The 18,224-nt window shown below is 39.9% G+C and overlaps 1 protein-coding gene across 2 annotated transcripts in view; it reads left to right on the forward strand.

Moving 5' to 3' along the window:
• FAF1 (Fas associated factor 1) overlaps positions 1-18,224 on the forward strand; it is a 152,189-nt gene that overhangs the window by 29,880 nt on the left and 104,085 nt on the right. For both annotated transcript variants that reach the window (XM_021529210.3, XM_021529218.3), the window contains exons 3-7: positions 2,146-2,192; positions 5,022-5,230; positions 8,303-8,394; positions 8,737-8,825; positions 17,865-17,970. In XM_021529210.3, the coding sequence (XP_021384885.1) occupies positions 2,146-2,192; positions 5,022-5,230; positions 8,303-8,394; positions 8,737-8,825; positions 17,865-17,970 (543 nt within the window). The remainder of the gene's footprint in view (positions 1-2,145; positions 2,193-5,021; positions 5,231-8,302; positions 8,395-8,736; positions 8,826-17,864; positions 17,971-18,224) is intronic.

The following is an 18,224-nucleotide window of genomic DNA, read 5'->3' on the forward strand; positions in this document are numbered from 1 at the left end:
TTGTTTTAATTTCTTTTTTTTTTATAGTCACAACCTTCTCCCAATGAAATTCTAAAGCAGATGGTTGTTCCTTTTTCTTTTTTTCCTTTCAGGGTCTACTTATAGCTGTCTTGTTAGAACATGGATATTTAATATTTATGCAGTATGTACATGTGCACTGCTACCATTTGCTGTCTACATTATTTTAGTCTTCCATCTTGCTTAACAAACAGTGTCTGGACTCTTCAGTTTTACAGTGTGGTTAATAGAGGTCTTTCAATCAAAAAAGCACATAATGCTTCTGCTGTTTTTTCTTACTCCTGTGCCCCTTAAATGTCATCAAGTTTACAAAACTGGGGATATATGAACAAGTGAGTTATTCAGTTTAAAATAAAATAGCTTGAAGCCTCTATCGTATTTAACCCCTTTAACTAAGCTCAGAAGAAGTTTGAGCTGATTTAATCCTTTGAGACAGAGCTTTGACAGAAGTGTGAAAATGCCACATTGCTGTATTTCTTCACAGCTGAAGCAGATTCTTTTCCCCAAGTAAAGAGAATTTTGTTGCACCAGCAGATCATTACTAGTGTAGGTTCTGTGGTACAAAACCTGTGTTTGATCTCTGTATCTTACAGATGCAAAATAAAGGATAAATTTGTCTCTCAGCCAACTTTATCTGTTGACTGACCTGAATTCAATGTATATTGCTGAAGAGTATGGGAGGGAGAAGCCAATCCAGAAAAAGCCAAATAAACCAAAACCTCCTACTCTTTCCTGGAGGTTTATTAGATGAACACCATCAAGAGCTGTGTATGACTGCAAAAACCACAATGATGATAAATGAGACACGTTGTTAAAAAGAAACCACTGATTATTACCATGCACAGTGGATAAACTGATTTAAAACCTGATCTGGTAGGGAACTTTGTTTTCGCTGTAATTTGATACAGCCTCATGGGTTGTTGCTGTAGCTTTTGGGTACCGCTGACCTTTTCCTTCTCTGCTTTTTAAATAATTATTAATGCAATATTTGTTTCTAAATGCAGGATAAATCGTATTGCAGTATCACAGTAATTTAGCTGAGTTCAGCAGTGAAATATTCTGACTTCATGTAGCCTTAACTATTAATAGAAATTGTAAAAAAGTCATGTATATGTATTCAGAGAAGCAGAAACCATAGCATTTAAATCTTGATTGCATCTATTTTTGTGTTTATTAAGCACTTACTTAAGCTGCATTTTTTTAATGTCAGTTTGAACAAATGGAGTTGATAGATGATGACTGTCACTAGTTCAGTCACAGGGTATGACTTTGTCCTCCTGGAGTACCAGGGAATCTCTGAACTGCTAAACATCAGTGTTCCCTTCTTCACTGGGGACCAGACACTCATTCACCAGGTGTTCTGGTCAGCAGGTCAGGTATATCTGAGATGTGAGGATGGATATTAGAATTGGTGAGGGTAGAAAATGGATGAGCTGCTGCTGGCACAGGAGAAAATGGAGAGTAGTGGGATGCTACAAGCTCTCTTTAATCTTGCTCTTAAACCTTCAAATGATTTGGACAGTGTGGAATGGTATTTAACTGCATAAACCCTGCTTAAAAAATACTTCCTTTTCTGCCTGAGGATAGTTTTCATTTTTGGGGTGGTCCCTGGCAGCTGAGGAGGCTGGGTGGTGTCTGTGTGTGAGTGTGGGTGTGATGGAGCTGCAGTTTGCTCCAGCTCAGTGCTTGGGCTGGAGGCACGCAGGGCGTGTGCAGCTGGGCAGGGGCAGGGGCTGGGCCATGGCTGGTGCTCCTGGGGAACATCCCATTTTCTGTGGATGTGCTGAGGCTGCCTGGGCTGTGCACAGTTTTCTGGCTGTGTTTGGGATGTGTCCCCTGTGTGTGATACCGAAGGGTTGGACTGACTCAGCATGGGCCATGCAGTTTATTCCCAGGCATTCCACCTGGGAAATCCATTGCACTCAAACAGGAGTCTGAGCTTCAGCTCATGTTTGTTTTTCACTTAAATACCATAATGATAATATTGTTCACCAAGAATATTCACTAAATAGAGAGCATTGTAGGGCATGTTTTGAACCAAGCTGATCACTCTTCAAAACATATTATAAAAGTTCTGATGTATTTTTGTTCTGTATGCTTGACTCAGAATTTCTTTTCTCTTTTCAGGCAGCTATAAATGGTGTTATACCACAAGAAAATGGCATTCTACAAAGGTAAGCACAGAGGACTGGAGTAGTACATACAGAGAATGATGCTGGGTAACAGTTACTTTTTTTTCCTTCCTGAATCCTAAGAAGATGACATAATTCCCCTTTTAAAGCTGTTTCTGGAGCCACAAATTCTATTCCTGGCAAAGCTGATTTAACATTCAGTTTTTCCCATACTGATAGGGGATTAACTCAAACATCTATTCAAAATAGTTAACTTTTATTTTGAATTCAGTGGTGGTTGGGTCATTCTTTGCAGGGTTGTCTCTTTACAAAGATTGGGTGTTGGTATGCTTCTGGCTAAGTATTTATTCTTCCTTATGCATTTATAAAGGTATTGATATTCCATGCTTCCCTATTTCTGGCCAAAAACATTTGTACTTGGGTTTTTTTTTTTTTTTTTTTAAATTTAATTACAGGCAGCAGAAACTGTGATAAAGTAAGGTTGTTCCCTTCTAAAAGTAGTTTTACTGATTTTCTTTCAGCTTCTGAATTAAATTTTGGCTTGCATACTGATGCTTGGATATCTTGAAGTCACTGAAATTTGATCTTCTAAGTGCTGATGAGGCAATTGAAAACAGCAGAACGGGAATTAAGCTACCTGAGAGAGACAGTAAAACAGTGTTTAAAAATTTTCAGAAAAATAATTAATGTACTATTTAAAAATTTTTAATAATTAAATAAGATATGTAATATAGGTAAAGTGGTGTTCGACATCTCTGTTAATGCTTACTAATTCAACAGAGTCAGGTTTTGATTTAGGATACAACTATTTGTCCAGTAAAGTTACTAAATATATATTTACTGTAAGGCCTGCTTAGTCCATGTGAGATCAAGCCTTGGTTGTGTGGAGCACTCATTCTGCGTACAAGTTTGGATCTCAAAGCATTTCTATCCAAAATCCCAGAATGTTTGGTTGGGTAGAAGAAGCTGAGGAATAATTAGTTAATGCCTGTCTTCAATCACAAGGTGGTCCAGTGCCCAATTACATTTTTCTTTCACAGTAATTTATTAATTTTTAGAGATTATTAGATAGTCAATTGTGTTTCAAATGGGTATTTTTGTTACTTTATTTTTGTCTTGTTTTGTATTCTTCCAGTGGAAGTGGTTTAAAGGGAGGCTCAGAAGATTTAGAAACCTGGTTTCCAGATAAGGCTTACTTTACTGATGTGGGGCTTTTTATGTTCTGTTAGAGGTTGCTTGTCAGATACGTAGGATGCCTTTTTTGGTGGAATCAAATAAAATTAATACAACTGGACTTGAAGCAAGTTAATTTATTGAAGGGAAAAAAGTACCCTTTGTTGTATAATTCAGTTGCTTGTTTTGTAATTCAGTCCTGAGAACTGGGATATTAATTGCTTCTTGGGTCTACTAACAGAATTGTTACTTAATTGTACTTAATTCATACTTGTCCACCAGGCTGAAGAAAATAATCTATCACTTGGTATTTATACTTTGTTAAATACTGAAAATTAGGATGTTTCCTGTACTCCTTAGAGTTCTGACGTGGGCCTTTGACTTTTGAGCCACAGGTCTGAGCGTGGGTCTTTGTAGCTGGGCATTCATCCTTCTGAGCATGCTGATGTGAGAAGTGAAGGAGCCCCTTGTTTTACAAGCATAACATGTTTTTCTGGTACAAATGTGAAAGGCACAATGATGGGATTTGCAGTAGCTGAGTACTGTTGCACTTCAGTGACATGCATGCCGTCCACATTTGCATCCATTTTTTAAAGTTTTTAATGTTAAGACTTTTTAGGTTCAGGTTTTTAGAGTTCAGACCTCCTCTAGGTGACAGATTTCACTTGCTCTATGAAGGATTTCCACTGGGGATCTAATGGTATCTTTGAGAACAGAAGGAATTTTTCAAATAAGTTCTTGTAAAGAGTGGAAATGAGACAAATTATGTTGCAGCATTTCTGAAATCCACCATGAGATTCTGTAACTACCCATCATCTTCCTGGCAAAAACATCTAAAAGGCAACACCCCAGGTTTACCTGATGAAGTTTCTTGCCTTCCAAATTTGGTTTCTGTACATTCTGTACATCATAGGGATTTTTTTTTTTTTTTCTGCCTGGAGTAATATTCCTGAAGTTTTTTACACTTGTTTCCAATCCCAGTGACATGCTTGCTGTGGAGAGGCTCTGGGGAAGATGAAGTGCTTCTGGGTAGTGAGGGTTTTCCAATTTATTCTGACCTGTAATGCTGTAGGTGTCCTTGAGTCAGGTATGGAGACATCCTTTTATGAACCTCCAGGAGCCTTGCAGGATTTTAAACTTGAAAGAAAGCATTGCATTACTTCATTGTTGTACTTCTAGGTGTTTTCTTTATAAAAACGTGCTTCATTATCTTAATTAATTTACTTAAATGTCTCTATTTTAATATCTGACTTGTTTTTCACTTATTTTCTGTGAGAAAATACCTATCTGCCTGCAGAATTTTGAGCTGTATTCTCATTTCCACTGGATATCAGCCCAATGATGTAGAAAGCTGGTCATTGCCACGGTGCTAATTTTTATATGGCCACAACACTCCTGGAACAGGAAACAATCCTCCTCAAGATAATTCTGGTATCAATTACATAGTGGATTTTAAATGCTTGTTTATCACCATTGTTGATCTCCTGTAGCACTCCTGAGCCCTGAAAGGTTAAAACTGCTAATATACAAGTTATTTTTTCATTTTTAATAAGCATTTTTTTCAGATATGACAGCACTAATTCAAGAGGTGTGTGCTGGACTGTAGTAAGTGAATAATACTGTCATTTTGCTTGCCTAACTTCTGGCTAGACATACCAAGCTGTTCTGTTTCAATCATCTCATTTGCCTGTCTTTCAGTGAGTACGGTGTAGAGACTTTGCATGGACCAGCGTATGGCCCCAGCAGTCACTCTGCTGCAGCTTCTTCAGCTCCCTCCTCCTCCTCAGCATTTCGCCATGTAGTGCCATCCAGACAAATAGTGGAAAGACAACCTCGGATGCTTGACTTCAGGGTTGAGTACAGAGACAGAAATGTGGATGTAGTACTTGAAGACAGCTCTACAGTTGGTAAGGATTTGTGAAAATGAAGTGAAAGCTGCCGCCGTGAAACTGTTAAAAGGACAAACTAAAAAGATTCAACCCAAATAATCCAAGTCCTAAAGCAAAGTAGAACAAAACCCCTCAAAAAGGATAAACAAGAAAGATGCCCTTGAAAATGCAGCCTTCAAAGCTACTAACCATTTTCAAATCTCTTTGCAGCTTTATAAAAGCAAAATTTCACTAATCCGTGGTAAAGGTTAGTGATCTATCAAATATTTATTTTGAAATCTAGTTTTCTTATGGACTTGCTTCAGAAACAAAATGGAGATTAATGATTAAGTTGAGGCATGAAAATGTAATTTGGGATAGGATTAGTGTAGATGCAAGCTATTAATAAGTGGATGATCTTGGCATTTCCTCTTTGAATCTGTATGGCATCTCTTTCTACAAAGGATTAGTGACAAGATTAGAGGAATTCTTCCTGGTGTGAGGAACATCATTGCATTCTTCGTAGTTCAATTTTTATTTGACCCTTTCATTCAAATTAAGATTAATTCTATAAGTTTTATTGTCTTTATCGTAAAAAGGATACATTTTGAAGCAGTATGTTAGAAGTGTGCTAGTGTTTCAGAGCATACTATTTTTTATATTCCTCAAATTGGGAATTCGTTTACTTCTGGTAAGGAAGAAAGGTATTTTATTTTATTTTTATTTTTAGTGAAGAGCTTATACAGATCCAAATAAGGAGCTACGTGAAGGAATAGTTGATGAAAGCAAATTTCCGTGCAGCAGCCTTTTGTCTGGGATGAAATTTGGAAATTGAAACTTTTGATCCTCACTTCTCTTTTCTGCAATGGATTTGGTGTTGGGTGGCGCCACCTAGCGGTGCTCGGTTTGAATTATCGATGGGTGTTCTCGGTTTTACTTTGTGCTAAGTTACATCCGTGGAAATCAGACATCAAAATCTCCTCAGATCAGAACTTTTCATCTGATTTTTCTTTTCTTATCGACATCTTAATACTTGATTTTTACCTGAAAGCTGTAGGGCAGAAGGCAGTTTGTGTAAAACTTTTGTATCTTGCCATATAAAGATGGAGGGCAGCCTCGTGTTTAAAGTCCTGGGAGAAGTGAGCAAGGCAAATTTTAGAAATTCAGCTGTGGACTTGAGGAAAGAATAGTTTTGGCTTTTTAGGGGATCTGCTTGCCCATGAGAGGCTGCCCAGGAGGGCACAGGGACCCAAGAGAGCTGGTTGATCTTCAAGAACAACCTCTCAAAGCACAGGAACAGTTCCTTCCAATGTGCAAGAGGAGCAAGCATGGCAGAAGGTCAGCACAGAAGAAAAAAGCATTTCTGGCTGAACTAAATTCAAAAACAAAGTAGCCAGAGCTGGAAAGTAGTGATGGGCTGCCCAGCAGGAGCACAGGGGTGTGCAGGTTTTCAGTTAGGAAGACCAAAACACAGCTGAAAGTGAAAACACTGAGGGGTTAGAAAGGGTTTCTCTAAGTACATCAGTGTGAGAAGAAAGGCTAAGGCAAATGTGAACCTGTGTTCAGTGGTGATTGCTGAGCTTTGTCTGTAGGAAGATTATGGAGTAAATATTTCTGGAAGCACTTTTTGAGCACAGGAGAGAAAATAAGGGGATTTGGAACAGCCATCATGAATTTACTAAAGGCAGATTGTACCTAATCAGTCAGCATTATATGCCTTTTACAATTTGAGGGCTGGCTCAGTTGACAAGGGGAGAGAATGTCACTGTGGCTTTAGTAAGGCCTTGGATGTGTATTTAGTAAGGCCTGCTGTTGCATTTTTCTAGTCATAGTGTTAAGATAAAAACTGATCAAAATAAGTCTTAATCTGATCAGAGAAGGTATTCTGAGCAGATATTCTGGAGGGCAGGGCTAATGTTAGTGGGTCCTGGACAGTCTGAAGAAATGAGCTGACAGAGCCTCCTGAAGTTCCAAGAAAATAAAGTGGAAGTCCTGTATCTGGCATAGGATAACTCCATGTTATCCCCACCTAATACCTGGTTGTAGGCTGATGGGCTAGAAGACAATTTCATCAAAGGGATCTTGAGCGCTGCAGCAATGAACTGTTGCAGTGAAGACCTGCCACGTCCCAGGCTTTGTTGGTGAGACTGTAACCAGTGGATCCCAGGAAATCATTATTTCCCTCTATTCAGCATTTGCCAGACTGCATCTGGAGCACTGGGTGGGGTTTTGAGGTGCTCACCAGAAGAAGATGATGACATCCTTCAGTTAGTCTGGCCAGGGCTCTGGAGCTCTGGGCTAACAGGAGGAGAAGCACAGAGAAGGGGATTTGTCCAGACCTGACCTCTGTCTGCAGCTGCCTGCTGGAGGACATGGAGAAGATGGAACCAGACTTGTCCTGGAAGTGCATGAAAATGAAAGGCAATAGACACATCAACAATTCACATTAAATAAAGGTTTTGGGGTTTTTTTTGTGAGGGTGGTGAGGTACTGAAACTGGTTGGCCAGAAAAGTTGTCCAAATTCCATCTTGACATGTTCAAGAGCCAGTTGGACAAGTCATTGACTAAACTGGTTTAATTAGACCTTTGAGTTAGGCTTGGGTCACATGAACTCCAGAGGTACCTTCCAGCCTGAGTTACTTTATGACTGTGATAACTACAGGGGCAGAAGAGCATCAAAATGTACAAAGCATTGGAAAAGCTGTCAGAGCAGTCACTTGTATGAACATTCTGGTTCCTTAGGTCTGGACTAAAGCTAATGAAATTTGGTATCAGAAAGATGCACCCTCTTTGTTGCTGGCAAAGCCTGGTGCTCCAGATAGCACACGGCTATCTGTGTGTCTAATAAATATGGAATATAGAGTTACCATCAGATATGTTGAAATTATCAAATCCTTTGTGATTCTCCAATCATTTATGCTTTGTGATTATTTTTTTAAGCTTAATTTGTCCTTAACTGTTTGAAGGGTATGTTGCAAGGGTAACTAGACTGAAAATTCTTCTCAGAGTGAATTTTTCCTTGCTCTTATTTTTTAAGTACAACTCACTACTGTTTGAAATAAAGCAGTAAATGTGTTTATTTTATATATTTCCTTTGTTTTTCTCTCTAGGAGATATCAAACATATTCTAGAAAATGAACTTCAGATTCCTGCATCTAAAATGCTGTTAAAAGGGTGGAAGACTGGAGATGTAGATGATAGTGTAAGTTTTCAACTGTGTTTTCAGTAAACTGAACTCAATTTCAAACTGAGCATCTGTGGGTGGGGATTACAATGCAAGAATTGTTAGTTTCAAACAGTGTCAGATGCCTTGGGTGGCACACAAAGAGCTCTTAATCTAAAACATTGCAAAATAAAATCAGGACAAATCAGTTTTGTTTGGTTTGCATATAATGTGGCCCACCTACAAAAATGATGTTTTGAAGTAACAAGAAGTATATATCAAAACAAAATATTTGCTGATATTGTAAATACATATCTATATTTTTTTTAAAAGTCAGAATTGGTGAATGTCTTATATTTATAATGATTTTTCTCCCCTCAGACTGTTTTAAAAAGTCTACACTTGCCAAAAAATAATAGTCTTTATGTTCTAACACCTGACCTGCCTCCTCCTTCTTCAAGTCATTCTGGGTAAGTCTTTTGGCCATAAATTCTATTTGTATGGTTTGGGGTTTATTTTTGTGGGTTTTTTTTTATTGAAGCCATGTGTGTATTTGTAGGAATCTGCAGTCAGTAAATACAAAGTGTTTTCACTGCACTAGTGACTGTTGGGATGAACTAACTCAGCATCTCATTGAAAAGAATCTTGTTGAGGTTTTTAGAACTTTGGTGGGGTGCATGAACCTCTTAGGTATATATAGAATTTTACACTCTCAGATGTGATGACTTTAACAGAAATCTAGTCCCTGGAGGAACGAGAGCTAGCCTTGCATAAGTTGCTGCTTTATGTTGGTCCATTTAATGTATCTTAAAAATGTGTATAAATAATTTGTGTCTGTTCAGAATTTTCTTTATGAAATGTTCATTACATTATTTTATATTGTATTTTAAAACATGTAGAAGGGCTGAATAATTAATTACTATAAATTAATTGTTCATTAAGAATTAATTATAATTTATTTCCTTGAATTGAGAAGAATATATTTTATTACTTATTTGAACACTCAAGAAGTAAGCAGTGAGTAAACAGAATCACAGAATCATCAAAGCTGGACGAGACCTTCAGATTATCTAGTTCAAGCCAGCATAATCACCTCTGAGACATATCCCAGGTGCCACATCCAGACATCTCGAACACTTCCTAGGCAACTTAATCCAGTGCTTAACCACTCTTTCAGGGGAAGATATTTTTCTCATACCTAATCTGAATGTGCTGTGGTGCTCTTTCCTCCATCCTTCCTCCTGGGACACGGCAGTGGAGGCAGGTCCCGTCCTGTTTTTGGGGGGTTTGGGGGGTGAGGAGGTCCCCCCTGAGCTGAGGGGTTTCTCCGGGCTGGGCATCCCTCGGTCTCCGCTCCCAGGATTTCCCTCCGTGTCCTCCCGGAGCTGAGGGGCCCCGAGCTGGGCACAGCAGCAGCACAGGGGACAGTCCCTGCCCTGCTCCTGCCCTGCTCCTGCTCCTCCCTGCTCCTGCCCTGCTCCTGCTCCTGCTCCTGCTCCTGCTCCTGCTCCTGCTCCTGCTCCTGCTCCTGCTCCTGCTCCTGCCCTGCTCCTGCCCTGCTCCTGCTCCTGCCCTGCTCCTGCTCCTGCCCTGCTCCTGCTCCTGCCCTGCTCCTGCTCCTGCTCCTGCTCTTCCCTGCTCCTGCTCCTGCTCCTGCCCTGCTCCTGCTCCTCCCTGCTCCTGCTCCTGCTCCTGCCCTGCTCCTGCTCCTGCTCCTGCCCTGCTCCTGCCCTGCTCCTGCCCTGCTCCTGCCCTGCTCCTGCCCTGCTCCTGCCCTGCTCCTGCTCCTGCTCCTGCCCTGCTCCTGCCCTGCTCCTGCCCTGCTCCTGCCCTGCTCCTGCCCTGCTCCTGCTCCTGCTCCTGCCCTGCTCCTGCCCTGCTCCTGCTCCTGCTCCTGCTCCTCCCTGCTCCTGCTCCTGCTCCTGCCCTGCTCCTGCCCTGCTCCTGCTCTTCCCTGCTCCTGCTCCTGCTCCTGCTCCTGCTCCTGCTCCTGCTCCTGCTCCTGCTCCTGCTCCTGCTCCTCCCTGCTCCTGCTCCTGCCCTGCTCCTGCCCTGCTCCTGCCCTGCTCCTGCCCTGCTCCTGCTCCTGCCCTGCTCCTGCCCTGCTCCTGCTCCTGCCCTGCTCCTGCCCTGCTCCTGCCCTGCTCCTGCCCTGCTCCTGCTCCTGCCCTGCTCCTGCCCTGCTCCTCCCTGCTCCTGCCCTGCTCCTGCCCTGCTCCTGCTCCTGCCCTGCTCCTGCCCTGCTCCTGCCCTGCTCCTGCTCCTGCCCTGCTCCTGCCCCTGCCCTGCCCTGCTCCTGCTCCTGCTCCTGCTCCTGCTCCTGCCCTGCTCCTGCCCTGCTCCTGCTCCTGCCCTGCTCCTGCCCTGCTCCTCCCTGCTCCTCCCTGCTCCTCCCTGCTCCTGCCCTGCTCCTGCCCCTGCCCTGCCCTGCTCCTCCCTGCTCCTCCCTGCTCCCGGTCAAATCCAGGCTCCTTCCCGGCTCCCCGGGCGTACCCGGCTCCCCCGGTCCGGCCGCTCCCCCAGCTCTCCTGCTGCCGTCAAGTATTGCGAAGGTTTGAAGACGAAACGCTGTTATATGGAAAACACTCTTTTAAAGCAATTAGCGACTCGTTCAGTTTGTTTTCTTCCGCGTCCTTCCCTTTCCCCGTATGTGCTGTTTGCCAGGAAATCGGGAATTTTCCTCGGGAGCCGCTAGAGGGTGCGCGGGAATTGAGCCTGCCAAAGGCGCCGATGCCTTTGGAATTGGGCAAAAAGCGTGGATTCCAGCTTGTCTGAGGAGGGAGTCGGCTTTCGGCCCTTGTAGGTGATAGGAGAACATTCTGCAAGTGCCAGTTCTATTGCTGGTGGGAGGAATTCTTTGAGAGTCACTAGAAATTTGTAGTTGCCTTCCTAAGGACTGAAAGTACTTTGTATATTACTAAAAGGTGCACAGTTACTAAAAAGGTGCACATGTTACTTGTGCACAGTAACATGTAGTCTGTGGAACAATTAAGAATGCTGATATGAATTATAAAAATAATAGTTATAAGAAAAAGAGCATTAAGAGAGGGAAGAGTGGCACTTGAACAGAGGGTGGTGTACATGAACTGTATGTGCAAACAGGAGCTGTATTTGTGTGTGAGGACAATAAGCCATTGTACCTTGGCAGCTATTTGAAGAACAGTGAAAAGACACTACAGCTGCTCATTGTTTCATTTCCAATTTCAAAATTTTCTAGCCAGGTATTGCTGTATATTGTATTTCGAATGTTATAATTCTGGAGAGAAAAATGGAGTCTGGAGAGAGTTTTTATTGCAACTGCAGTAAAGTATATAACAGCAAACTGTTTAAAAACAGTTCTTTGCCTTTTTTATTGGATTAATGGTTTTAAAGAACTTCACTTGATAATAAAATCAAAGTAGTTGTTACCTTTTATAGTTTATATTTGTTTCATAGTGGAGATTAGTTCTGGATATTTTTAAGATAAAAGTTGGTAGCTTTGGGACAGCAAATGGTGACTAATTAGTGGCTATTTAAACATGGATAATTTGAAGGCTAGATCATCTTCCTGAAGTCATAAATTCTAGATGAAAGGGGAGGCTTGCCTCCAATTAAAGCATCAATGCAGATCAAAACACATCTAATTGAAGCAATGTACCAAACCCAGTTACACTGTTTACTGCCTACTGTTAGGTCAGGTATTATTCAGATTAGTTTGTTACCCACAATTTTTAAAAGCGTCATGCTCACATCTATTATTAATGGATGTTGAGGAACTTTGCCTCTTGCTCTGGGAGTTCATCTGTTGTTTTCTTCAAATGCCTTCTGTTTTGAACTAGAGATAAATAGTCGTGATTTGAATATCTCCAGAAAGTGATATTTGAAAAGCGTGAGATTCTAGTATGTGATATTTTATCTACATGCCCTTCTTAAAAGGAACAGTCTGGCCTCAGCTCTGTAAGCTCCAATTTTTGTCTGTTCTTTATAGTGAGGCAGAACAGTGTCTGAAACATCCTAATCCTACATGTTGATATGAAGGCATTGAAGTTTATTGTGACAGACTGAATGGGCTTAACCCAGAACTGACTGAAAACCAGCATCTAAATGTAATCGCAAAGTGATCCTGCCTTTTAAATAAATAAAAATCTTCTGGGGTATCTTTATTCATCAGTGGCCTACCTAAAACTTTTATAGGTACTAGAAATCCAGTGAATTACTACTGCATGGTAGTAAATTGAGGTGGAAAGATAAAATTTAAATGTCAAATATCACCTGTATGGTTCCACCCTGCTTCCACAATTTCGACTGCAAAGCCATACTTATCCATGCGCGATATCCAGAACAATAACCATGTATTCTATGAGCTGTGGACATACTGAAATCTAATTTCTAGTGAATTCCTGCCTCATCCCAGCAGCTGTGGTAAATCAGCCTTCTCCTTCTATGCTTCCCAGCATCTCACCTACCTCTGGTGCTGGCTCCTGTTGTTGTATATTTTGTAACATCTGTGTAATATTTTCCCCCTTGCTCAGAATATCAGCCTGCCCTGCATCTGTTCTCCAGCTCACAGTCAGGTAGTATCAAAGGAAAGGAGAAATCATGTCCTGTGGGTAGTTCTGAGATCACTGGCCAGGGGTCACCTGGATGAGTATAAAAATACTTCACTTTTAGTGTAGCCTTTTACTGAGGTGGGTGGTAATTTGGGACCCCTTCCTCCTCCTGGCTGCCGATTTACATGTGGTATTTGAGAGCTTTCTAACAGTATGAGACCTCCTTAAATCCAGTGACTATGTTCAAAAGTTACCAGGTGGGTGGAGAAGGACACAATTTCCCTTGAAAGGAAAGATGCCAAAGAATGTCCATCATTCAACATCCATGGGGTAGATCCCTTGCACCAGCTTTGTCAGATTAGATTAATCCCTTCCTCAGCATGCAATTCCTTCCCTTTGTTGCCTTAGATGCTTCTTGAAGGCTGACAATACTCACTTGAGGAAATAGGTTTAGAAGGATGCAAGAGGGAAGCATGAAAGTGTGAGCATGGGAGTCTGGCCATGGAACTGGGTCATCCAGATTGTCCTTTCTATCCTGTGTGCTCTGGGAGATGCTTTTTATAATTTTTTGTTGCTGTTGTCATTATAATGGATATAATATATTTTATACTTTTTTTGCTAAACAGCTGAAAATTCAAGATATTTTATTATACTTGATGAATCACTGGAAAGTTGAAAAGTATGAAAAACCCAGGTGCATACTATGGAGATTATTAGAACTATTGGAATTTTTCTAAGTAATTGTTACCTGTTAAACAAGTCTAATCATTTATGTGGAAAAGAAAAAAAACACAGATCCCTTTCTTCAAGCAATAGGTCCATATATTGCTGAATGCCTCTGCTTTAGATGATTGCAGAGCACTGGTGGTGATGTGGTGTCTTGTACGTTATCAACTGTAGCAGAGTGTTAATTAAGAACGATGTAACCTGCAGCTCCAATTATTAGTCCTGTCTGTTTAACTGGACAGGAGCAGTGCCTTGCTTTAGTTACTTTAAAAGCTTCCATAAGAATGGTAAGATTAATGTTTTATTTTCCCATCTGTTCATGAGACAGTTTAAAAATCCTGAAGTTTAAAATGCAATAGAATGTAAACAAAAGGGCTTCTGCTCATTTACATGTTAGCCAGATTTGCTAACTGATTGCTGTTTGAACCTAATCTACCACCTCCTGCTGCATTAGCTACAACAAACATTACATTTACATACTGATTTCTTATTTTGTTTTAATGTAAATAATCTGTAATTACAGTAAATTTGGACTTCTGTTGACATGAGCTTATATAAATCTGTAAGTTTAAAATGGAAATGTTAATTACCTTGTGTCATACCTGTTTATATAAAATCAGATGTTTTGGGGGAAATCATTGTGACTGGGGGAAATCGTTGTGACTGAGAAAGATATTGCCTAGTGGGAAAAACTGAGTGTATTTCATAAAAACTGGGATGAAAAGGAGCATTTACATATCATTGATTAAAGATTTACTTATGGTGTCAAATTCTAAAATACTAGTAAAATTTCAGAGTAAAATGCTGTCAAAAAGCAAAGTATCATATAAAAAATCAGAGCATTAATGCCATCATTTAACAGCAGATAGAATCAATCTGTTTTTTATGTCCAAGTATCTTGCTAGAACTGGTCAGAGCAATGACTGTGCTCTCTGAACTGTTTTCTTTTGTCTGTTCTTGAACTTCTTTTTTGGGTGCAAGCAGGGTACCTCAATTGGAGGATTGGTGCCCCAAAAAACAGATTCCCTTGCCTATTGTGCTGCACAGCAAGTGCAGAATCATTCAGCTGAGGTAAAAGGGTTGTAATGGTGTATATCACCTAACAGCAAATGCTTTTCAAAGCTGGGGTTTGCAGTAGGGAAAAAAAGGTTCTAGCAAGAGTGGCCTACTTTAGTCCTCTTTCCAGAATTTAGTTTTCTTTTCCCACTAATTAATTCTCAGATTAATTGTATTCTCTTAGCACTGGTGGCAACAAAGAAAAAGAAGGAAAAAAAAAAATCTGTCTTTTCTTTAATGGGACCTACAGTTTGAACCTGATTTTTTTTTCCCCTTTTAATGTAGCTATTTTATTTGGAAAATTGTAGTGAACTATAACATTTGTAGGAATATTAAACAGCTGCAAACACAGAGGCCAAAATTTTAGAGATATGCCTTGTATTCAAAGTTAGTCTTCTCAATTTACTTATGTGGACCTGAAGAGAAATGGAAATAGGCTTCATCTTACTGTCAATGAGAAGTTTCCTATAAATACTTTCACCTTGTAAAATTTATCATTACCTTGATGGCTACAATACCATTTTTGTGCAAGATGTATTTTGGCCCAAGTAATTTGGGGTAATCTGCATCCCCCTCTGATTCTGGGAGGGACAGGCATCGCTGGCTCTGTGTTCACATCAGCCCCATCCCACACAGAAGGGTGGCACCAGTGCTGGCACCAGTGACCCATCAGAAGTGCCATCAATCAGATGTGCCATCAGTTCCTCCTCCTTGTGACCTTCTCGTGGACACTGTCCAAGCTTTACAGCTGTCAGGCCATGTGAGATTTTGATGTAGGAGCTCCAAGGACTGGAGCAGGTGACCAGTACATTTCTGTAAGCAGAAGTAATGTTCCTCGGTTTGTTATTTTTCTGAAGAAAAAGTGAACAATTAACCATGCACTGCATTTGCTAACACTTTCAAACCCAGTTTTTCCTCATTTTTTTTAGCCAACTTAATTTTCAGCCTCTTTTTTCACTCTGTCAATGAATATGTACCGAGAATTTGCTTGTTAACAACATTCAGCTTGTGTTGCTTAGAAATCCCAAAAGTAGAGGTGTCAAAATTGTTAGTTCAAAAATTAAAGCTTTTAATTTTTAGGCACTTCATTTAAATTTGTTTGAAGAGTATTTTTTTCCTTTCCAAAATACTTCCTGCTCTCACAAGTAGAAAACTTTTCCTACGAGCGGATGCTTTTTATTAGCAAGCTGTATTTTGAGTTGTACTGAAGTGTGTGGATCATGCATAACTGGAGAGACTGAGGGTTTGATCAGACTGGCCTGTTTATTCTATGTTTACATCAATTACAGAATGAAAACATGAGTCATGTTATCAGTTAGCATCTACAGATTTTTCAGATAGAGTCAAAATTGCTATAACAGAACCTTGTGTGAGTGTATGGAATCCAGAGCCATCCACATATGCAGTAATTAATGTTTTCAGAGCAATTAAATATGTCATTTGCCTTCAGTATTCGCTGAAAACAAATAAAAAATCAGAATCTGAAAACGCACAGCAGGATATTTTAGTTGCTACTGAACATTTGCCAATAGAAAATATGGTTATGGGGATGTGAAACTTACTAACAATCAAATTCGAATTACTTGTGAAAATAGACATGCAACTTTTCAGGACTCTTCTTTTTATTTTTTCCCCTCTTTTGAAGAACTGTTAAGTATTTAAAAGTTATGCCTTTTGTCAAAAATCTTGTGAAAGTTCAGAAAACTGCATGGTGATCATCGATGTCTCCAGTTATATTTGTAGCATCTCTCATGCTCATGATCATACTTAGCATTGGCAATCAGTTATATTTATTTTCCATATTGGAAAACCATAAAAGACAAGAAATAGCACTTCATGATTTATTTTGTTTTGTAGTATTTGATTATTGAGATGTGTCTGGAGCCAAATTAGGTTTCTGAGTGAAGATATTTTTGTAAGGTGAATTTCCCTAAGATGTTCAAACAAGCTGTGTAACTCTTGCTGAAGCATCCAGTGAGTATTGTATGAGTTCCTTCTATTTGAGCAGCAAAACAGCAGATCAGTAATTCCAGAAGGAGTTAAAACTAACAAATCAGGTCTGAAATGATGTAGGAGTCTTTCTTATCTTCTTGTATCATAAGATACAGCTGTGTTGATTTGCATTCAGAATTTGTCCTTTAGTGCTAAGAGAAATGGCATGTGGAAGTGTCACAGGATAGTGAAGATGTGAAGCAAAGAAACAGTCTGTCATTCTTTTAAGTGTATGTGATAAGAAAAAAAAAAAGAATTTAATAGGCCCAATTAAATTTCATAGGCCACTGAACAAGTCTGCATAAATATTGTTTAGAAACCCAAGCTGTGGTACAGTGTTGCTGCAGTTTTGTAGCATGTGTAAGATTGCACACAGCCATAATTGCCATGTCTGTAACAGAAGTCCTGCCTTCTGCTTTGAAAAGTAGATAGCTGCATAATTTTGTACCTAATTAAGCAATCAGGATGCCTTCTTAATATCCAGATGTTTTACCAACAGGAAAATCAGAAAAAAACCCCCCAAGTTTATAACAACATGAAGATATGGTTGGTCTGTTTAAACTGTATCTTAAGATTTTTTTTTTAATTTAATTTTTATTTATTTCTATTTTTATTAAAACCTCTGAGAATGTACATTTAAAACACTGTGAGCAGAACTAAATTTTCTAAATGTTCAATACCCACACGAGAAATTTTGCTGTGGTTACTTTTCCAGTTCTAATTAGCTGGGTTTATATATCTTTAAATGAATCTAAGCAGAATAATTTCCATTTGGTTTCTACTTCAGATAACCCAAGGAAGAGCATGCTTTGCCTTGTTCTATTTACCATCAGTTCTTAATGTGCATCATAGCTTGATATTTGGTCTGGCCATCAATATGCTGACAAGCCTATTATTAATGGCATTAGGAGTGCTAAATACACCCGATGTTTGTGAAGATAATGGGACTCTCTCCATTTTGAAAATACTTAACATTAGATGAGCTTTAAAGGCTGCAGTCACCTTATTAAGGAGGGAGTTCAGGAATGGCCTTTGGTCATTCTCAGCATGCTTCCTTGCATTTAAGAGTGAAAAGAGAGATGATAATGTTGTGCCTGGACTTGTCCATGTAGAGTTTAGGGTACCCTGGGGTTTCTGCATCTAACTGTAAAACAAGCTATAACATGCTTATCCCTCATTTTCCTGTTTTTCCTTCAACCATTTCAGGGCCCTGCAGGAGTCATTAAATCAAAACTTCATGCTGATTGTCACCCATCGAGAAGTCCAGCGGGAGTACAACCTCAACTTCTCAGGAAGCAGTACCATTCAGGAGGTGAGTGCTGTTTCACAGCTCAAGAATAAATGTAGCTCATTATAGCTAATGCCAGCTCTCTTAAAAGGGGTTTGCATAGTCTTGATGGATATTCCTGTATTTTATTAGTATTTTTTATTTTAATCAACTGGATCATCAAGATTTGCTGTAATTTGATTAAAGAATTCAATTAGAAAAAGGTGTTCTATTAAATGATACAGAAAGGATATTTCTTTTTGTACTGTAGTAGCAAAATACACAAACAGTTGTGTATA

Source organism: Lonchura striata, chromosome 9 (assembly GCF_046129695.1).
Source record: "Lonchura striata isolate bLonStr1 chromosome 9, bLonStr1.mat, whole genome shotgun sequence".
NCBI classification, from domain to species: Eukaryota; Metazoa; Chordata; class Aves; order Passeriformes; family Estrildidae; genus Lonchura; species Lonchura striata.